This window comes from Prinia subflava, chromosome 3, assembly GCF_021018805.1.
Source record: "Prinia subflava isolate CZ2003 ecotype Zambia chromosome 3, Cam_Psub_1.2, whole genome shotgun sequence".
In the NCBI taxonomy this organism is placed as follows: Eukaryota; Metazoa; Chordata; class Aves; order Passeriformes; family Cisticolidae; genus Prinia; species Prinia subflava.
In genome coordinates, this window is record NC_086249.1 from 10,714,299 (window position 1) to 10,737,410 (window position 23,112).

At 40.6% G+C, this 23,112-nt stretch overlaps 1 protein-coding gene across 6 annotated transcripts in view; it reads left to right on the forward strand.

The window, feature by feature from the left end:
• The window catches only part of ROBO2 (roundabout guidance receptor 2), a 429,807-nt gene that overhangs the window by 276,672 nt on the left and 130,023 nt on the right, over nucleotides 1-23,112 (forward strand). For all 6 annotated transcript variants that reach the window (XM_063393923.1, XM_063393924.1, XM_063393926.1 and 3 more), the window contains exons 3-5: nucleotides 7,437-7,594; nucleotides 9,073-9,193; nucleotides 19,936-20,074. In XM_063393923.1, the coding sequence (XP_063249993.1) occupies nucleotides 7,437-7,594; nucleotides 9,073-9,193; nucleotides 19,936-20,074 (418 nt within the window). The remainder of the gene's footprint in view (nucleotides 1-7,436; nucleotides 7,595-9,072; nucleotides 9,194-19,935; nucleotides 20,075-23,112) is intronic.

Sequence of the window (23,112 nt, forward strand, 5' to 3'; positions counted from 1 at the left end):
AGGTACCTGGCAGTACAACTTTTGTACTCACAAAAGCAAACCTGCATGTTAATATACTGTAGTTTCTGAACCTCACTAATTAAATCTGCACTTTCTGGGGAATCTCTCTGCTGTGTACACAGACCCAAAATGTACAGTGCAGTTTCTTGTGTGCTCTTCTCATCCACATGGTGAAAAGCTCCCACCAGAATTTTGTTTGTGTATTTGTAATATCTGAGGGTTTTCGGATGACATTGCTTTTGAAATTTTTTATATATAATTCTTTCAAGTTTCTTTTTTTAGTTGTTTGGCAACCAAAGGCAAACAGGCAAAGTCCAAACTATCCTTTTATAACAGTAGCCTAGGACATTGTAGAGAATTTCCTCTTTTCCTAAACACAGTCCTCCCTACTGCATTGTTGGGAGGGAAGCATAGTTGATGAAATTTGAACAGTCTCTAGTGTCCCATATTCCTTCTGAAAAGAAGACATTTTAGCATAAAAGTGCCAGGAAAAGTGTCAGTTCAATTTTCACATGTTGTTTCTTTAAGCTGTGTTTGCACCCACATCTGATATTCACATTAATTGGTAAAAAAAAAAAAAATCTACTTATGTAACAGCCATGATTTTCTGAATATGTAGTCCATTAAAAGTGAAGATCATGTAAAAGCTATCTTCAGATCTGAGTTAAGCTGCTAAATGTCTGATCCTTGTTAAATTTGAAGACTTGCAGCAGACCATGCACTTTTTAAAAGTTTGTTGTCTATAATTATGGTATCAGTTCTTCTAGAAAGTCTCTGAACTTTAAGCAAGTAGTTCGGTTTTCAGTTTCAGTGAAATGAAACTCCTAGTAATGTGTCTCTTGTTCACATTAGCAATCTGTGCAGTGCATTCATCAAGACTGATTATGCTTTAAGAATAAGAAAAAAGAAATCTGCTCTGTATCCTAGAGAAAATTTTTCAACATATTACGTTGTATAGCTTTAGATTTCTGAAATTACTTAAATGTGGTCTTCAGGATATTTGCATTCATAAAGAATACTTGGTTATGCTTATTGCTTCCCTTTGCCTTTCTTGACTGTCAAAACACAGTGATGCTTTTGAAGATTTATAGCAGATGGGTAATGAGATTGCTGACTGCTAACTGCAGCATTCAGAATTTGCCGGTGGAAGGAGGTGGGAGTTTAAAAAAGGGAGAAGGTTATCGGGGATTCATTGCAAGGAAGACAGGTGATAGAAGTTCATTTTCAATCAGGAGGCTTAAACGTAAATATGTTCTGAATTAGAAAAATCTCCGCTGTTCGTGCTATCTAGTAGTCATATAAAATCTTTTAGGAAAAAAATTTACGGAGATGTCAGATTGCGTTCAAGTGATCACAGTGAATCACAGGAAAGGCAGGGAGATTATACAATTTCGCAGTAAGTATATTCAGACTGTACTGCATATGTTTAATTCAGCCCAAATAGCAGCCTTTAAAAATCAGGAAGAGATCATAAACTAAAGTCTGCAGTAACTATCACTTGTATACTTGTGTAATTGTGCAAAAGGGAAAAAATAAGTCAACAGTGCCCTTAACTGGGCTAGAAAGATTTCAAAGTCTGACTCCTGGCAGTGTGGGCTGTAAATAAGAAAGGAAAAAAATCTGTCTCCTTTCCTGACCTTTGTACAGTCAGCTGGTTGGGGTACACCTCAGACTCCCAATTTAGAGGAGAGGCAAAAAACCAGCTATCTCCACTGACTCTCCTTACTTGTCACTTCACCCACCTCAACACTGTAATTCTCTGTTCACCTGGTTTAATATATTCTGTCCTTAGAAGCAACACTTTTACATTTAAACATTAATGTTTGTCATAACTTTTTTTATGTTTGTAACTGTATATATAAACAGTTAAAAGTTACAGAGGATGTGTCAGGGTTTTCTCCACATTTTTGTCTTTACTGAGGCCTGAGAATAAAGAGCAAGCAACCTTGAGCTGTTAGCTGTGGGTTATTTACTAAGTTCTGAAGCACATGAAATACTGTGAGGAAAAGGGATGATGCCAAAGAAAGTTGCTGAATTGGCAAGGAGGAAGATTCTCCTTTTGTTTCTTGATGCAGGTGTTGATCATTACTTTGATTTTTAGCTACCTTACTAATCAAACATTGTTGAAGTTACTAGAGTCTTTGAAAATATCCTAACACCTCTGAAAATGATTCTCATGGACTTGGGGCTCCGTTTTACTGAACATATTTGAGTCATGGTGCATTAACTAACATTTGTGTCTGCTAGACAGTATTAGTAGGTAGGCAAAGGATGGGAAAAACAGGAGGAAAAAATGTCTAGCTCCTTATAATATTTTTTTTAAAGGTAGCAGCTTTTTCCTGGCTGCAGCTTTTTCATCTGCACATGCAGAGGGAGCTCAAGAACTCCCTGAGAGTCTTGCCTAGGACTATTGCCAAGGTTGTGTGTTTTTGTTACAATTTTGCTTACAAAATGAGGAAGAGACAGTTGCTGAAACAAAGAGGTCAGGCAGCAGCATCTTCGAGCAAAGTGTATTATTATTCTTCACAAGCGAAGTTGTCTGTGACCCCTTGGGGTTTTTTTCTGTCACCCTGTTTCAGCAGGTAGTGCTGGCTTGCTCAGGGACCATTTCAGCAGATCGTACACATTAGTCAAGATCTAAAATACCTCCCTGCACCATGTGCTACCTAAAGTATAATAATCCTTTAATCTGTCCACTGTATGACATCTGGGCAGTTATTTGACTGAATAACTCAAGTCGATTGTTCATGTCAGTGTGGATCAGAGGAGGGAAGTGCCAAAGCAGTGGTGGAGGGATGAGGATTTAGGAAAATGCCTGTGGGGAAGTACCTTGGATCAGGGGAGACCTACCTGTGGTGTGGCAGGTGACCAAGCCACCACCAATGTGGCTGTTTAAAATCTTTATATGAGAAGAATATTATCGTGAGATAAGCACAAAACACAACAGGAGGGGGAAGATGAACTACCAGGACCCAAGTTACAGAAGCGCATTAATATTTACTCGATATCTCTTCATACCCTCTAGTCAGCACAACAGATGTAGCTGTGTTTTAAGACATTATAATTCATTGAAAAAGGCAACAAAGATACTCTATCCCTCCCTCCTGTCCCCGGTAATTTCAGATGTTCACCGTGCACACAGAGGGGGAGGAGGTGGAGAGACAGGCGCTGGTGGGAGAAGAATGCAATTATCCCAAAGCCTCCTGACGGGCATCCACTTCTTCCTCCCAGCTTAGCTGCTCTGACCACAGGCTGGGGGCTCGTGGGACATGGACCAGATTGAAAAAGTGGAAGCAGACAGATGGTTATTTGTAATCATCATGTAAATGTAAATCCTATAAAAATGTTTTCTTTCTAAGGGCCTGAAAGCTGGAAGGAAGGATTAAGGCATGGATATCTAGCCTAGAATAATTTTGACCCCACCACCTTCCCTTCTACCCCATAAACATCGTGGCTTTATCTCCACTTCCTTTAAACAAATTGCTGGAACCTCAGCCGAGGAAATTAATTCGGTTTCCATGTAATTCCCTGAGTTTATGAGCATCGGTCTGAGCGAGGCCTGGATTTGGGCCTAAGCTGGCAGGTGCTGGCGAGCAGCTGCCTTGGGAGCGGGGGCTCCTTGTTGCTCCTTTGCCCCTCACGCCTGGCCCTGGCAGGTGCGTGCTCCGCGCGTTTATCCCGCTGTGGATGTGCTCCCTCTCCCTGGGTACGCTCCTGCCTACCTGGAAATGGCTTTGCTGCTGTAAAGCCTGCCGTGGCTGCTCGCAGACATCTATCTTGTTTGAGCAGCATCAGCTTGTTTGAGCCACAAAGAGACCGATCAAACTTTAATTAACTTCTGTCCGCGGCGCCATTGTAGGCTGTGTGTTGGCTTTAGCTGCTCTTTGCAGCTCTCCAGTCCCTCGGTGTCTTTGCAGACAGCGGGGTCCGGCCATCTGGAAGCTTCTGCCCTTGCGAGGCTTTTCCTTTTGAAACAGGAGGGTGTTTGTGCTGCCATTGGGCTGGGTGGGGGGAGCAGCCCCGGGGTATGGCTGACACGCAGTGTGGGGGCCACCATCCCCTTTGGCACCCCTTGTTCAGTCACAAAATCACAGAAAGGTTTAGCTTGGAAGGGACCTAAAGATCACCCGGTATCCCATGGGCAGGGACACCTTTCCTAGACCAGGTTGCTCAGATCTCCACACAGACTGGCGTTGAACACTTCCAGGGATGGGACATCCAGAACTCCTTTGGGCCTGGCCACCCTCACAGTAAAGAACGTAAGGTAACACCCAAAAATGGGGCAAACACCTGTGCAAGCATGAAGGGAGCTGTGTGTGAAATTGGAATAAAGCAAAGCAGGAACACAGGATGAGGAAGAAGGAGGGTGGTGGCAACATAGTGCTGCTTGTGTTGAATTTTTAAAACATTAGTATTTGTGCCCTGCCAAAAGGGCCCTGAAGATGGCTGGCTTCTCAAGTGAACAAAAGTCTTTTGCCTGTGTATGGAGAGGGTGGTCTGCTCAGGCACACTAATAGTTATTTGGAAGTACCCAGCAATTGTGGATAATTGGCTGAGGCATATTCTGCAGCTCTCAATCATTTTTCTGTTTTCACAGATGATTGTACCATTAGATATGGTGAGTGCACTAAGCTGTGCTGCAACTTTTCCATTTAGTGTGCTAATACGTATGAACTCAACTTCCAGTTGATGGTTCTTTCTTCTGTGGCTCCCTGTGCCACCCCGGGAGGACAGCCAAGCTCACCAGCTCATGCTCTGCCCTCCTCTTCCCTGCTCCCTCTCTCTTGGAGTGATATTTGGATGTTCTGGGGTGACTGGGCTGATCAGATTAATGTCTGTGCTTTATTTCATTGCTGTTAGATTGCATTAAAATACTGAATCACAGGAATGGCAGCCTGTGCCCTTTGCTCTTTACCTTGTTTTTCTTTCTGCTTTTATCCTTTTATTTCCCTTCCTTTACCTGGCTTTTTCTTTTTTGTCTCCCTAAAGTTAGTGTTCCCCCTCTTCCTCTCCGAGTTTTTTTTTTTCTCACTTTAATTTATATTTCATGCATTTTTCTCTTATCTTTGTTTTTCTGTTACTGCTTTATTTTTTCCCTATTTCTTTTTTCTCCCGCCTTTTTTTTTCCCTCCAAAACACAGAATGGTTTAGATAGAAATGGTGAGATATATCTATTCAAGATTCCCGTATGTGCTGAGGTACAGAGCAAGATGAAGCAAAGCTTGTAGCATCAATTTTTTCTTCTATTCAAGCCAGTTTTGCAGTGAGACTTTGGGTAAAGGAATGTGATAAAATCAAATCACCTCTTAGCCTCATATTCTGAGGCTGATTGGAACCTTACACAGTTGCTGGGATGATTCAGAGAAAGTTAATGTAATTTGCTGTGTATCACTCCAAGAAATTCTGTTTGTCAGGTTCATACAGCAGTGTGAAATGTTCAAGGAAAATACTTCCCTTAATATTGCTGCCAGGAGCTAGGAGTCAGAAATATAAAAGCCATTATGTGGTGGCATCTGCTGATTTTCTGTGGATTTTTCTGCTAATGGATTTGCACTGAAGTTCTGTAATTGCAAGTAGAATCAAGCCAATAAAATTAATATTTATTTTGTATGTAATAATAATAGCAGAAATTAATGTTTATCTATTTGCCATTTGTACAAATGCAGGCAAAACATTGTCTGGTAGTACTTTTTCTTCCTGTGTATCATATGGATCACAGAGGCATATGAAGCTGCTTTCCTAGACCCATGATTTTTAAGATTTTTTTCTGGTTCTTTCCCTGACATTCCCATAATATTGAGTTTCTTGGCTTTGCAAAGTGCAAAAACTGGCAATAGTTGCTAACCCATGATCTGTATCGTACAAATTCTGTCCTCTGCATTGCATAAGTTATTTCTTCCACTTGATCTTGTGAACCAGAAGGTTTGTATTACTCAGAAATATTTGGGGATTGAGTTTTTTCTTGTCTGTTAGGTGTGTCACCTGAGAAGGCTGCAGGTTCTTGCCAGAGCTGCATTTGTTGCCAGCTGCCTCCTGACACTTTTATTTTATGCTTCAAGAGCGAGACCTAAATAGTCGCTCTTTGTGTGTGTGTGTATTAGAAAAGGAATTAACTTCCAATTAATTCCCTCCTTCCTCTGGGATCTACCTGTGTATCCCTAAATGGAGAACAATAAAAGTTACCTCCATGTCATTCCAAGTGCCAGATATATACAGCCCACTAACCTCAGACTATTCAGAGATCCATCTTTGTATGTGTTAATCATATTTTTCTTCTGGCTTATTACAGAAGAGAAAAATATTCAGTTCCAAATGTTAAAATGGGGCACGTTTTATTAACATTGAAAGCAGTGAATTATCTCTGCTTATGAAATGAGACTGAGCAATTTCTGATGAACTCTTCCTGACTTGCCCCTTCACTAGGATACAGTGTTTTCTAATTTCTCAGAGGGCCCTGGTTCCATTAAGGGCGAGAACTGTTTTAAAGCTGTAATGAAAGCCATGTGTAGCTGAAATTCAAGGAGGGGCAATGGCCTAAATTCTATTTCAGTAGCTCATCTAGAGCTATTTTCAGTTTTATGTTTATAAGAATGTCAATTAACCTAGAGACTAGGACACATGGAAGAATAAGGATGAGGTGGATATCATTCTAACACACTGAAGCCAGCTAGTTGGACCTAATCTTTACAGAAGCTTGATTTACATAAGAAGCCAGCCTGTGTTGCCTAATTTAGTTCTCCCACAGCTTGGTGATTTAAATCTTTCTTTCTTTACAGTGTAGTGGGATAGGGCTGGTCAGGGCGGCAAAAACATTACAACTAAAAATATAGAAGGCAGAAATAAATATGCTGGAAGTACATTACTATCCATTTTATTTCTCTGACACCTTTCAGAACTGCTGACCATTTTAGAATGTATGTGCCAGAAATACGGTAATATCAGTAATAATGGCAATGCCCCTAGCCAAGGTGTAACTCTGCAATTCAGTATTCGTTCTGTCCCTTTTTACCAAGTCTGTACTGGAACTGAAGACCCAGACAGGGCAGATATTTAGCAGATTGTTTTCTGTCATGGAAAGAGCTCAACATCCAACCTGCAGTGCTGCTTTTGTTATGATGGAAAGTGATCCTGTCAAGGTTAAGAGGAGTAATGGGTGCTACATACACATTTTTGTAACTTAAATACAGAGCAGTGTTCTTATCTAGAAAGAAAAAAGAAAAAGAGAAAATAAAAGCCTCTCCTGGATGAAAGGGCATATCTGCCCAACTTCATTTTTGAGATCTTTTACATTCACTATAAGAAGCAAAGTCATCACCTAATAACAGTTGAGACTTGTTTGTTTATTAGTACGTTTCTACTTGTTTTTTTTCCTCCACTGACAATGCCATCACTTCTATTAATCGTTTTTTTCCTCTTTCCTCCATTTATCTCTTCAGTGCTTCGGGATGACTTCCGCCAAAACCCCACGGACGTGGTGGTGGCGGCTGGAGAGCCTGCCATCCTGGAGTGCCAACCTCCCCGGGGGCACCCCGAGCCCACCATCTACTGGAAGAAGGATAAAGTCCGCATCGATGACCGGGAGGAGCGCATCAGCGTGAGTACAGCTCGCCTGGTTCCTCGTCTGCAGACACAGGGCCCGCAGCTGGGACAGGCAGAGCTTACACTGCTTTCCTTTGGTTTGTAAATCCAGTGTAATGGAGGTCCATTGGATCTGGAGATTCACTCATAGAAGGTGCCCAGTTAGATGAAGGACTTAGTGCATGTCTTTGACCAGATTGCTCTTACCTTTTCTTCATCTCAGTTCTCCAAACTGAGAATATCAGAGAGGTGTTTATAAGTAAATTCAGTCAAATCTGTGAGGTGCACAAATAATCTCTGGGTAAAAAACCCAACCAGAAATGTTACAGTTATTGCAGCAATTTGGATGTGTCCAAATGAAGGCTGAAGTCATACTCGAAAGAATTACGGTTCCTGAAAAGGAATAAATGTTGAGCAAATGAGTAACACTGGTTGAATGCTGTGGCTGTTCATTTCTTGGACTGGATGAAAATGGATCCAGCAGAAATATTTAACTTATCAAGTGATTAGAGATAAATCAGGGTCTGTGCAAGCAGATGGGATAAATTAAGGGGGTGAGAACATGTTTCATTCCTAATTTTTAAATGCTTAGCTTTTCACCATTAATATTTCTTCAATAAAGTTTTATGTGGTATGGAATGATTCAGTGCTGACCTTATTCAACATGGGAGTACTATCAGGAAGCTTGTTAGTGGCTCTGGATGCCTAAGGAATTATTCCAAACCAAAGAATCTGAGCTGTTGCTGTTTGTGGACCAGGCTGTCTGTGCTAGGACCTGCTCAAAAGTAGAAGAGTGGCAGAGAACTGGCTATCATTCCCTGACTCTCAAGTTTCTTTGGTTAAACTCACCCCTTATTCCGAAGCACCATTGTCTAACCTTTGACTCTGTGACTTCACAAGCCACAGATTTTTACTTTATTTCTTTCAACTACTCTGCTCCTTCACTCTGTAAGTACCCTTTATAGCCAAGAAAATGTTAAGTGTCAGGTGAATTCCCAGTCTGGGCCAGATTCAGTCAGTTTGCCTCAACAAAACCAGAAAAATCTCTCTTAGTTAGTGATCAAGGAAACTGTTCAGGCACCAGTAAAATAAAATTAACTAAATACAGCTAAGTCAAATTGCCTTATTTTTTTTCAGAGAGATGTCAAGAGTACTTTATATATTAACATGCAAGAAATAAAAATACTCTGTGCTGCCAAGAGGCAGCAAGAAATGTAATCTTTGAAATATAAAGAAACTAATGAAAGCCAAAGAAACAAAATCAAATGCAGTTGAAGTAAGTTGCAAATTGAAATTAGTTAATGGGATAAAAATGTGTTCTAGAACAGCTTAAAGATATTTAAATATTTAAGTATATAATTTTAAAACTATACATATATTTACAAAAAAAGTTTGGGATGTTTTGATCGTGGGACTTGTCGCCCAAGAAAGTAGCACTTTTTCTATGTACTTTGTTTACCTGAAGTTAAAAAGATGTTCCTTGTTTTGAAACAGATCCGTGGTGGGAAGCTGATGATCTCCAACACCAGGAAAAGTGATGCAGGAATGTACACGTGTGTGGGCACCAACATGGTGGGGGAGCGTGACAGTGACCCTGCAGAGCTGACTGTCTTTGGTAAAGAGACCCTGCTTTTATTGCTCTTTCCCTACGAATGTTGTGGGCTGAATTACCCTGGGTGGCTCAGCAAAACACAAAGCAAGGTTAACAAATCACAGCAGTACTCAAGAGGTATTTCACAGCTTCAGAAGGAGACCAGGTTTTAAAAGCTGCAGTTTATAATGATGGAGCTATGGTGGCTCAATATTTTCCTTGTCAGCTTCAGCTCATAATTTTAATCTGATTGGAGGTCCACAGTGATGTGCATAACCAGAGATGTTATTGCAGGACAATGCTCTCCCTCACAGAATGGCCAAATGTAATTAAGCCACTTCTAATACAGTTGACAACGCCTGCTTACCAGAGATTTAGACCAGGATTGCCTGTTTAAATAATTCCATATTCCCGAGGGCTTGTGAAATTAAACCTTTGTAGGGAAGCACAAAAAACCTCATTTGATCAGTAGAACGTCATTAGAGACAATGCCAAATTCAAATTTTTGAATATATAGAGGTAACTTTTGGCATTCATTTTTAAGAGGACCTGAAACAGCTTTTCCTCCTGTAAGCCAAGACAGCATTTAGATTTTTGGTGCTGCTGAATGAATTAAAAATGGATAAGCTTACTGTGTGAAAGAGCTTCTAGACCTGATGGGCAAGGCAAGAAGTTGGTTGTTAGGAGCACTTGCTCCATGGTTAGAGTCCAGAGCAAGAACAGAGTAATAACCCAACCTACAGCTGGAGCCATCCTGCTAAAAACTGGATAAGAAGCAAAGCTACAAAATCATGCTGTGTTACATCCGCTGGTTGTGAGTTTGTAGGAATGAGTCAAGAGGTTCTGAGTGAACCAAGGAAGATCAATAAGGAAAAAACCCTTGCTACTAAGGAAAACATGTCTATGCTGACAAAAGAGAGAGAAATAGTGTTAATGTTCCCTCCTGCTGCACCTCTTTGATATCCTTGATACAGTGCTGAAATTCCAAACAAGACCCTTTGTAACCCCAGAGGGACTTGAAATAGAAATCCTGAGGTCCTTTGTGAAGCAGATGCTCCTGAGTCTTTCACCTTCTGCCTAATATGGTGCACTGGAAAACCCAGTCATGCATATTACCATCTCTGTGTTTGCATGTATGTGCAACACACTGTTTATCCACTTAAAAAGAGTGTATATATATATATATGTATATTATGTGATTCACAAAAGGCAGAGAAAGATTTTTGCTGGACAGGATCCTTGAATTTCTGAGGATGTGCTGCTTTCCAGCTTTTTTTTAAAAGGTTTCCACTCCAACTGGTTTGTTGTGGATTCATGGAAACATGTGGCTTTTAAAGACAGAACTGTTATACCTTGAAAAAAAAAAAACCCAGAGAAAAGATCTCTGTCAAATTATTATGCCCTTTGCAGCCAAGCTGTTGGAGTTGTAGCTTTATACAGATGCAAAAGAGACATGACATATCTCCTTCATCAGTTTAAGTACTGCTAATCTCTGGTAATACTCCCTGTGGATAGCAAGCAGATTGCAGTCCTAAACTACAAAGCCTTAAGAAATCCTTAAGAAAATAATTTGTTAAAAAGCATTGAACTGTAGGAATGAAAACTGAAATGTGCATGTAATTTCACATCCTGCAGAGCTATGAAATGTATTAGGTTCATCTTGATGTGTAAAATAATACGTAGCCAATTACAATATTCTGATTTTTTTACAGGGTATAATCATAGCAATCAACCTGCAAAATACAATGTAAAATTACTTGGAGAATACCAAACAAAATCAGCAATAAATGAAATTAGATATTTTAATCCTTCTTAATTGTGTTAGGCTACCTAAAAAGAATTGTATTTAAAATTCCCCACTGCGATATCTTCCTATCTACATTTCTCCTTCTGTCTGGGTATTCCCAGACACCTCCCCACCTTCTTTTTTGCTCTGCAAGAATAACATGCAGGAAGCAGGTGCCCAGGTTGTGACCTGCTGTCTCACAAGATGGTTTGGCTGCCCTGTGCCCCTTTCCTGGCTGCCTCCTGGCCCTGGAGCTCTGTGTCCGTGCACTGGGCTCACTGTAACATCGTGTCCAGGGTGGTCCTGGTCCTCTCCATACCAAAGGAGGGGACTTGCCTGTGCTTTCCAGTAGTTATATTCCATTCCTGGACTCCAGGCAGCAGCCCATGTGTGAGCAGGGATGTGCACAGTGGCTGGAGAGCATTATCCATGATGTTTCCAGGAAGCAATGTATCTACTGGACAGTCCAATCTCTCTAAGCACTCACAATAAATCCAATAAATCCAGCAGCTCTGGGAAACGTCAGATTGGCTCTGCATGTTCAAATTGGCTTCACTGAACACAGACAAAGCCACCAGGATCCCATGTTAGGTCCACAGCTTCCTCTAATATGACTCACAGGTCTGAGGAAACTGGGAATACTGCAAATGTTGATGAAAAATATACTAGGAATACTTTGATGCAATTCATGTGCCAAACTTTAACTGCTTCGAACATATTTGAAAATGGACTTCACAATAAAAATAAAGAGATCTTGACTGGGAGACTTAGAGAATTTTAATAGGCAACGGGCAAACCTATAGTTGTGCTGTAGCTGGTGGAAAGGAATGTATATTAATTAGCTGATCAGTCATGTCTTCATTCCTTTCCCAAATAACAAACCTCCAAACCCTTTCCACAGTGTGAAGGGAGCCTTAGTAAACACATTATGTAGGAAAAGGAACTGTTTCCTACTAGCTCTCAAACCTTTCCAGAAACCATCTACTTGTTACTTTTGGCTTTATGAGTTTTTCTGTAATACCTGCAGTTAACTTCTGCATGTGACTTGTGACAGATCTCTGGCTCCCTGTACAGTAAATTTAGCTTGAGGCATTGCCTCTGGAAAAACTGAGTCAGTGTGGTGGCCCAAGGGGAGCAGCATGGAAGCTTAGCCTGAAAGATTACACTTTTCCTGAGTTTAAAAACAATAAAATAAGATGGACCATAAGAACCTTGGGAAGCAGTGGGGGCAGAAAATAAAATTTTCCCATGTGCAGAATATGTCCACTTGGCTAGGTTCAATAACCTTTACTGAGAGATAGTTATGAATAATACATGTAGAACTTCCACATTTTTCTTTCCAAGCTTATCTGCATAGCAAACCTTGTTTTCAACATTTAGGCACTCTTAACAGTATACTGTTGGGCAGATTGCATTAGTTGTGTTCTCAAGCCATGATTCTTCTATTAGCAGAAAACTGGCAAGTTCATAGAAGATCGTATAAGCAGTGCTTTCCAAAACTGTGTTTTGAATAGTGACAAAGATGCACTCACTACATTTTGTTAGTCTTCTTTTTCAAGCATTACTGCTAGTTTTTGCCTTTATGAGGCTCCAGTGTGTAATCTTGGAGTAAAGCAGGAAGACAGGGTCTGTCACAGTCTTAAGTTGCACTCTAAAGGAAGTTAATAACCTCAGCCCTACTGTTCACAGAAAGAGGTTGCATGGGACTTGATTACTGTGTGCACACTATTCTAAAGGCCAATTTCCGAAGTGTAAGTGATACAAATTAGGCTGCATTGCTTGTGTTTGGGCTCCTAGCCCTGGGCTGAACAGAATTATAGCAAGATGCAAAACAGAACAGTTTAATTTCAATTGGTAAGAAACCTTTGTTTGTAAATACATAATATGGAGCCAGAAATTAAATAAAGAAGAAATTACTCCTTTTGATAACCATTATCATTTTGTCATGCTACTTCACCACTCTGAGATAAGTTTTCAAGTTGTTTTAAGTGTTTCATGCTCCTTTATTTCCCTTTGCTCTTAAAATGGCATGTTTGAAGAGAATGTACAAAGGTATATCTTGTATATTGATTCTAAAGCTCAGTGAAATCAATGAAAGCCTTAGTATATCGACTTCAAGAGACTGGCATCAAGCAGTGGAAGAAGATATATTTAGAAGAGCCTCAAAAGAATATAAAGCATAAGTAAGAAAAGTACAAAAATATCTTTAAAAGATATGTCAATTTGGACATACTAAAGATTGGTTTGGATTAATCTTTGATTTTATCTTTGCTATCTGAACCTTTTTCAAGCTAATAAGGTCCTGTGGGATGAAGAGGTATTTTTGTCTGATGCTTGAGGAAGTATTTGCGTTTGATGTTCTGTAGATATTGTCAGGCTGAAAGAGAAACCCTAGTTTCAGAAAAAGTATGCTATGATGACATGGCATTAGAAGAAAAAAAAAAAACCAAAAAAACAATAAAATCCCTTTAATGAAGACGTTGTGCCCCATTTTGCTTTCTTGAGCTCTGCCTGTGTGGAAGGCCTTAGCAGAGTCTTGACCCATTATATCCTGGAAGGCTTTCCCAGTCACGTGGAAAAGTCTACCAAAACCAGGTATATATTCATAGGTCAAGACACAAATCAGCAGTCTGTATTTTGTCCTTCAGGTCAAATCTCTTCTGATTTTCTTCAAATCCCTGTATTTTCCACTTGCAGTCTACTTGTGGCAGCTTGCAAAAAGCCAGTTTATCTTTAGAATATTTGTTGTCCACAGATACCAAGAAGTTGTTATAGAATGATGATACAGCACTGAAATAAAACCATCTGATTTGGTCCTCAAAGTCTGTATGTAACAGTCATTAAAAACTGTAATTAACATGATTGTGAATGTGTATAAAAGGAGAAAACCACGAGCAAGTGGTATCATTCATTTTACTGCATTTTACTGCATTTGCCTCTTTTTGGAGTTCCATGCCTTCACTGTGCAAGATCATCATGTCTTGGGTGTTGCTTAGCATGTAGGAGATTGCAATGGCTACACAAGTGGTTATTTCTCAGATGAAAAAGGGAAAAGTACCTAAAAAGATGCAGTAGAAGAACATCTATAAATATTAAACCACCTGCTTTTGCAATTCTGTTTTCATTTATTTGGCCAATATAGGTAAATTCAGTGAGATCATAATATCCTGTCTTCTTCCACATGTTCTTTTTTGGCAGAGACCTTTACTTCATCCAGATCACGTTGCATTTAATGAAATATCTATGCTATTGACAGCACTCTGAAGTGAAACTCACTTACTTACCATTGATGTTTCCTTTTTTTCCCTTTTGAATCAGAATGTTAAAGTGTAAAAAGCTTTTAAATGTAACTATTTGCTATTAAATCCCTCCCCCAAAGCCTTTTAATTTGTGTTGTAATACTCTTTTTAGAGCACACAAACATGTTAGAAAAATGATGTCTTCTATCCAACAAAGAGAAAACAAGAACAGTTCTAAATCAGATTGAGGCTCTACATTATGAGGACCATGAAATCCTTCACTCTAGCAGTTGCCTCAGCAGAGAAAATATATTAAAGTAGTTAGGATCATTTTAATTAGATTGAGGCCCCATATATGGCTGTCTAACTTTTTGAGGAACAGGGAAAGGGCAGTAATACATCTGAAGGTCATCGGAGTCTCTCTAATAGACTGTGATACTCAGACCAATTGTTAAAGATGGGAAAAATTGAGTTCTGAGGTTAGCTTGTGTCAGCACCCAAAGCACAGAAAGCATTTTGCTGCTTCTGGCTCTGGTCTGTAGGTTTCCTTGCAGCACATACCTCAAGCACTGCAACAGATTGTAGGTGTGTGTCCAGATTGCATTAACAATCCCCTTTTATAACTGCAAGCAAAGTTTATTCTGAAGTTATAAAGGTCAGCCTAGTAATAGCATGACTGGTTGACATGACATATAACCATGACCTATTTTATAGTTCTCTTCAAAGATTTTTAATATTCATCAGAGAAAGTCTGGGAAGTGGGTACTTTATTTACTCAGTGAAAGCTTATAAAATAGCTATATTAAAATTTTTATATATGCCTATGATTTTAATTTATCACCCTTTCTTGTTGTTTCTCAAATATATTGTGCTCTGGATGCTGTTGACAGAATAACAATATTTAATTATACCACAAGGCTTTATTTATGGGCAAACCATTTCAGAAGAAAAAATATGAAAAAGATTCTTTTTTCCCAAGATTAACTCTAAAACTAAATTTGACCTGGCTGTGCAAAGAAACCTTCTTTATTTAGCATGCTTGGGCAAGCAGTGCTCTGTCTCCTGAGAGATTAACATTGTAAGCAAGTTATGCAGGTGACTCAAATCCAGTTAATCTCACATAAAGAATGTTAATTGCATTGGCAATGGCATTCACTCTGATCACTTTATAGCTTTATAATTAGCTATTGGACGTATTCAAGGGGTTTTCTGAATGGTACAAATGCAGGAAACAGCATAAGAGGTAACTTGTTCTTTCCTGATTCACTCTGTGCAAAATGCAGAAATGATGGAAAAATGGAAGCAGCAGTTGTTGATATTTGCATGTCCTTGCTAACTGGGCTCTGTCCTTACATAGGTATTAATTTTTTAGCAACTTCTTAAATGTTTTTGAAAATATACAGCTTTAGAAGCTGATACGAAACAAATGTGTGTATTCTCCTAAATTGCCTTGATGTGGAATCCAGTGATTTATCTAATGACCTCAGGGCCATTTACTTCCTCCTCAGCTGGGGTTCTCCTCAAAATGAGACAGATTTATTTTCTCATCTCCTGTATAGGAGAATTTACAGCCACAAGTAGCAATTTCATAAGTATGCACATTCTAATTTCTTAGCTGTTTACACACAGCTTATGTAAACCTGGTGTAAAATGATTTTTGTATGCAGATCAAGCCAGTGTACAGACACAGTCATTTAAATTCAGTGGGGATGAACCAGGGCCCCTAAATCACCTATTAGAGTGCTGATCTGGATCTGAATTTCTTAGTTTAGGATCACGTCTTGAAAAACAAATGCCGAAATGAAGAGAGTATTGTGTAGGAGCTGAGGAGCAGGGTTGGTCTAAGCTCTTCTTAGGAGAGAAGTTGTGGAAAAGATGCTGTTGCAAACTTGCAGAAAGTGTCATTAAAATATTCCCATCCAGATTCACATAGTTACAGATGGACCAAGTACATTGCTTAGCATTAGGATTGAAAATACTAGCTGGGGGGGGTTGGTGGTTTTTGTTGTTGTTGTTGTTTGTTTTTGGGGGGAGGGAGTTGGTGTTTGTTTGTTTGTGGGGTTTTGTTAGGGGTTTTTTTTCAGGTTTTTTTCCTTGTCCAGTTTTAATAAGTTGTCAAATTAAAATGTCTTTTTGCAAAAATTTCCATGCCTAACTGGAAAACTGATATTAGTTGACAAAATTAAATTGACAAAATAATTCAGTCTTCTCTAAGAAATGTTGAAGTTCTTGCAGTTTGGAGGCGAAGGGGATAATTGGAGTGAAATGGGCAGGAATGAGAGGAGCGGAGGAAGATTTGTGTCCCGAGAAGTGCTGGTGCCTCATACTGAATATAAGGTGCCTAAAATGTGTTGAGAATAGCTACACTGTGGCAGAGATGTACTTTATTTTGGGCTTGTCCAGAGGAGTTTCGCTAAATTTAGCCAAATATGCACCTCCCTAAAAAAAAGTAATAGAGTCATCCATTCATACATCAGAGAATCCATAAATGCAGACCTGGGCAGCATTTTCCTGTATCTGCTCTGTGTTCCTGCTGCTGTCACTCTCCTGGGAGGGTCCTTGGGTACTTCAGCTGATTTTTCTTGTGTTAAGTTTGTGGATGGGCTGTATTTGGGTGACCTGGGGAAAAGCAGCTCCATGTTCAAGTGTAGACCAAACACTAAGTGGAGAAGAGTCCATTTGCTGTGAGGAACGAAGAAGGGAGAGGCATGGAGAGTTGGAAGGGGAATTAGACTTGTCAACTTGCTGGGTTCCAGGTGTGAAAAGTGATATTTCTGGGCTAAAAAAAAAATAAAATTACTAAGGAAACAAATCAGCAGCTGGATATGGCTTGTACACAGACATAAAATGGGAAATCATAAAGATTTCAATATAAGCAGAGAGGCTAGAAATTAATTTACTTGCCCAAACACTGCTGGAATCTGCACATCCTGGGCAGGAATGGGACAAAAGCAATGGCTTGGGGAGAAGAATCTTTGCCCGTTGGACATGCTTTTATCTCTATCGTCTGGAAAAGTGCTGTAGATTCTTGAGCATGTCTGTTCTTCTGCTGACAAAATATGGTTTCCCCTGCCAATAGGTTTCCCTGCTAACAAGGAATTCCTGTGTGATGCTGTCACTCATTTACATAATTACTAACAGGTGGTTTTGTGTTCCTCATTTTCTGACTGATACTCAGATTTGTAAAAGTGGTGAACGCTTTCTTGTCTGCAGTGGAATTAATGGAACCTGAGCTTTGAACATACAAAATTAAAACTTCATTTCCACTCAACCCCCTCAAGAAAAAAATAAAAAGAAAAATCAGTTTTGTGGCTCAGGTTGAACACCAAAATTTAGCAGATACTTTTTACCTTCCTTTCTAAGATATCTATCGTACCTCAGAGAGGAGCTATGAAAATATGTGAGGTAACTATAAAGCAGTAAGATACCTGTAATAGAGGTCATGAGGAAATTAATAATTCTGTCTTTGAAGTGCAGTTTGAGTAGTAAGACAGGGGGCCACCCTCTGTACAGTACAACTAAAGCAAAATATTAAACACCTGCTCATTAAATGAATACCAACAATCTGAAGATGTTTGGGGAGAAAATAGTGTGTGATCATATAATTTCAACTAGTCCCATAAGGCATCAGAAACAGAGAGGAAGTGATTAAAAGACATGCAGACAGCCTTAATTCTGTCAGTAAGTGTGGCCTGCTTGATCTTTCAACCTTAATAATGTTCTTTTAACTTTTAAAAAAAGTATTTGCTTATAATAATGATACACAACAAATCTATAAAATTAGCTCTGTAGTTATCAAGACAAACTGCCCGAGTCAGAATCTGGTATCGCTTGCATCTGTGTGAATTCTGAGTAATTTTTTTAAGTGACATCATTTCCCTTAACTTGCTGAGAGTGAAATGTGAAACACAATGTGTAACCAGTTTTAAATGTCTTTATGATAAATCCCTGTTTTGAGTGGAAATATTGTTTCATATAAACCCAGTCTTGTAATGATTTGACTAGCATAAATAATTCGTGACAATAAAAGTGTGGTATGGCTGAGAGGACAGAACAAAATTTGTGCTGTCCAAAGGCAACTTGGAAACTAACCCCAGTGACATCCTTTCAAACGAAATTACCGGTGCTTGGATCTTGTACCAGTATAACTGAGATCAGATTGTGGCTCTGCATCTGGATTTTAAGCAGGCCTGTACAACATTATGGTGATTAATACTATTTGTAGCCGTGCAGCCTAACATAACAAGGGTAAACAGAAGTTATTATTCAGACCTTAATTTGGTTTTTCCCGGTGAAGTTGGCGATGGGGGTCAGGGAAGCTCTGTCCTGTGCACGACAGTTCACAATTGCCTGAGGTGCTTAAGATGGAGTTTAAATTTTCCTCCGAAGCATCAAGATGCTGATCCCTGCTAAAGGCAGGCAGACTCCTTTGGCAGCTCGTACATTGCTGCAGCAGGAGCTCCCAGCTCAGGCTCTGTGTGTGCGGCACTGCAGAGCCACAGCTTTTCCAGGGAAGGGCACGGCCTCTCCACTGTCCGGCAGGTGGCCGGTCTGTCCTGGCACAGGCTGCCTCCTGGTCAGCCCTGGCACAGGCTGCCCTCTGGTCAGTCCTGGCACAGGCTGCCTCCTGGTCTGTCCTGGCACAGGCTGTCTCCTGGTCAGCCCTGGCACAGGCTGCCCTCTGGTCAGCCCTGGCACAGGCTGCCCTCTGGTCAGCCCTGGCACAGGCTGCCTCCTGGTCTGTCCTGGCACAGGCTGCCTCCTGGTCTGTCCTGGCACAGGCTGCCTCCTGGTCAGCCCTGGCACAGGCTGCCTCCTGGTCAGTCCTGGCACAGGCTGCCTTCTGGTCAGTCCTGGCACAGGCTGCCTCCTGGTCTGTCCTGGCACAGGCTGCCTCCTGGTCAGCCCTGGCACAGGCTGCCTCCTGGTCAGTCCTGGCACAGGCTGCCTTCTGGTCAGTCCTGGCACAGGCTGCCTCCTGGTCAGCCCTGGCACAGGCTGCCTTCTGGTCAGTCCTGGCACAGGCTGCCTTCTGGTCAGTCCTGGCACAGGCTGCCTCCTGGTCAGTCCTGGCACAGGCTGCCCTCTGGTCAGTCCTGTCACAGGCTGCCTCCTGGTCAGCCCTGGCACAGGCTGCCTTCTGGTCAGTCCTGGCACAGGCTGCCTCCTGGTCAGCCCTGGCACAGGCTGCCTTCTGGTCTGTCCTGGCACAGGCTGCCTTCTGGTCAGCCCTGGCACAGGCTGCCTCCTGGTCAGTCCTGGCACAGGCTGCCCTCTGGTCAGCCCTGGCACAGGCTGTCTCCTGGTCAGTCCTGGCACAGGCTGCCCTCTGGTCAGCCCTGGCACAGGCTGTCTCCTGGTCAGCCCTGGCACAGGCTGTCTCCTGGTCTGTCCTGGCACAGGCTGCCTTCTGGTCAGCCCTGGCACAGGCTGCCTCCTGGTCAGTCCTGGCACAGGCTGCCCTCTGGTCAGTCCTGGCACAGGCTGCCCTCTGGTCAGTCCTGGCACAGGCTGCCTTCTGGTGGCTCTTGCTGGGGGCAGAGATGTGGCAGCCCCTGCCTCTCCAGCCTGGCAGCCCTCTTCCTGTCTCTTTATGCACATCATCAGTTCCACTTGTCTGAATTTGTGGAGCTCAGCCTCCTCTCTGTTTGATGGATGGGTAAGCAACAAGATGCTGAAAAGTCAGAAAGTGTTCATTTCAGCCCTGTGACTCACTGTGGAATTTTAATGTCTCTTTCAAGAGCGGCCCACGTTTCTCAGGCGACCGATTAACCAAGTGGTGCTGGAGGAGGAGGCCGTGGATTTCCGGTGCCAGGTGCAGGGGGACCCCACACCCACAGTCCGGTGGAAGAAAGATGATGCAGACCTACCCAGAGGAAGGTGAGAGCCACATTCACATTCACTTTCAGTTGCTGCACAATGCTGGAATCCATCCCTACCACTAAGAGTTTGTTCTTGGACGTTGTGCCCAAGATTTTTTTTCCCACATTGCTGCTCTTTTGGCAGTACAAATCTTGTTCCAGAGGCAGCTGTCCAGGGAAGCCCAGCCTGGGTGAATTGTCCAGGTAATGGATTCCTGTGGAGGGAAGAAAAGCGATGTGTAGGTGTTGTGAGCACATGGGTATTCAGTGAATTTATTGGAGACAGTAAAGATGTTTTAGGACTGTAATAGTGATAGTAGCCTTCAGAATGATGTGCTGATACCAAGAGGGAGAAAACTTGGCAGGAAAGTTGCTCTGTTGCACTGGCAAGGTGAATTACGAGCGGAGCATGGTGGGCTTTGCTGGCTCCTCAGTTCATGTCTATTAAGTCTTGGAGAGAAACCTTCCTCTTGAGGAAACAAAAAGCCAGACTAGCAGAAGTGTAAAGCAGAGCTGAAATCTGGAACAGGCCCCCTGTGTTCAAGAAAGATTAATTTAGTCTGGAACAAACAAGGAGAAAATTTTAGTGAGCAGGGGAAGGGAGTCTCTCCTGCAAAAGTGTTTTAAATTAGTTTGGCTCCTTTCAACTAACAGAGCAGTGTTTGGTCCTCATTTTCTGGAACTCTTTCTTGTTTTGATGCTGAATCATTATTTCATTAAAAAATCTCAACATGGAAATAGCTCTGGGAACAGGAATTAGAACCCAGGTCTCCACAACCCAACAAGTCCTTCTGGCACTATTAGTCTTGATTTATTTTTGCAGTTTTAATTTTAGCAGTAGACAGGAATAGTGCCTCTTTTTTTTTCCCCTCACCATAGCTGATACTTTCCATCAGTTGAATACACTAATGGAAAAATACATAATCTAGAAAAAAAAATTCTATTAAGTTAGATACATATGTGCATATATATATATATATATATGTACTTTTAAAAATGTTAACTTTTTACAATTAAATTTAAAAAGTGATATAGATGTTTTGCTTGTTATAGTGACAGATGTGTAGGAATGTAATACGCAAAATATTATTTTCAAGAGAAGACTTTTGGATGTCAGGACAGACTTTTCTCTTTGCTTGCTCTTTAACTATGTACTGTGGAGTAGTCCACAGTAAATAAATTGTGTTTCTGTGATTTATTCTTGCTTTTGAACTACTTCTGCTGTTTTAAATCATGTCTGCTGCTAGGTCTCATAAGCAGAAGTAATAGATGATGAACCCACAGTGGCTGTGGTTAGATTGTACTTCTGTTAGATATTTTTAGTGACCACATTCCTTCTTTTTCTCCAACATCTGCACTTTGGAGGCAAATGCTTCTGATAATTAGCATTGTATGCTTTCTAGTCTAGAACTTTGTTTTATTTATATAGCACAATATGTGAGCATATCTTCACTGTCCAAAAAGTGGACATTTCCAAACCATGCTACTTGATGCTTAATCAAGGAAGATAAACTTGGAACCTCTAAAACAAAAGCTATTGTTTTTTCTGGATTTTTTAATACCAACAAAGAAATTTGCCCAGGTATAGTCTGAAAGAATGGATGGATGAGAAAATTATGATATCAAAATTTTATAAATGAGGAAAGAATGTCAAAATAATTCCTCCTTGTTGAAATTGAGGGGTTTTTTTATGTAAAAGAAGAATGATCTTTCAGCTTCTGAGCTCCTGTATTTTAAGTGTTTTAACATCTACAGTGAAATATAAAGCCCTCAAGGATTTCCCTTTGTTATTCTTCCTACATGCATAAATACTTCTGAGCAGATCTCTGAGCTATTTATCTTATAACTTTCAGTACAAATTTCCTGTTTCTACAGCTAACAATGTTCTTTGCACATCTATCTGTTTACGGTTTTTTCAATAATTTCATTTTGGCTGCATCCCTAGATTGCAAGACAGTTACCGTAGGTACCTGTTTCAACAATTACTGCAGGGTTTTCAATGTGTCTGCTGTTGATTCAGCTTTCAAAAGTGTCTAGTTCAGTGATAGCAAAGTGGGACAAACTGAATTTTTGTATGCATTTTGTTTCTGCAATTTGCTCCTGGTGAATGCCAGAATCAGTGCTAGTGGATCCCTAGTCTTTCAGAAATCCTTGTCTGTTTTTCAGCCTTTACCTTGTTTTAGTTTTTTTAGTGACCCATGTGAAAGCAAAAAGAAAAGCAATCCCAATCATTTCTGGTGACAAATGTGAACAGTGTTGCTGCACCGATTGGTGTGTTGGGTAGTAATTGGAAAATAATTTCAGGCTGTTAAAGTCCTAATTATAAAGGTCCCTGATGGACTGTAAGCATCTCTAGTTACAACTGGATTAAATGAGAAAAAAAATCCAACTTCTAAAGAAATTGCTATGTTTGAAAACATGACTCTTTATAAAAAAATAATTTGGCTATTTGTCAAATTGTCTGTGGAATTGCCCAGGAGTGTATAAATAACCATGTTTCAAATATGAGAATAGACAGTTTATTCTGACGGTGCAAAACTTCATTCCCAATTTCAATTGTTTTGAACTGATGGTCTAAACCAACTACGATAGTCTGTATTTTGAATTTAAAACCTTAAAGTGGTTCTTTGAGTAGCAGTTTTTAAAATGCCTGGGAAACATTGGTCTCAGTAGTGGTCACATGAAATTACTTATCCAACATCCTGTTGACCTGACTTGAGATTTCAGACTGTGACATATGTCATGGAGCTCCTCTGTGTTTGACTGGGCAGGAATTAAAAAAAGGATAAATACTAGGAGAAAACAGTAGTGTGAGTAATGTATGATAACTGTTTTCATAGTTCTTTTGCACCCCTTTGATACAGAATTTTTTATATTTCTCAGTGCTTAAAATTCTTGTTAGAGCCTAAATTGGTCCCAGCAAATTAATATCTTGTTGATCTAAATGTTGATACTGCACCAACAGGGAGAATCAAAATCCATTTTGAAGTCTGAGGTATGTAAAGCCTTTTTCCAGAAGCTGTCCACTTCAAATCAGTGACCCGAGACTGAAATGCA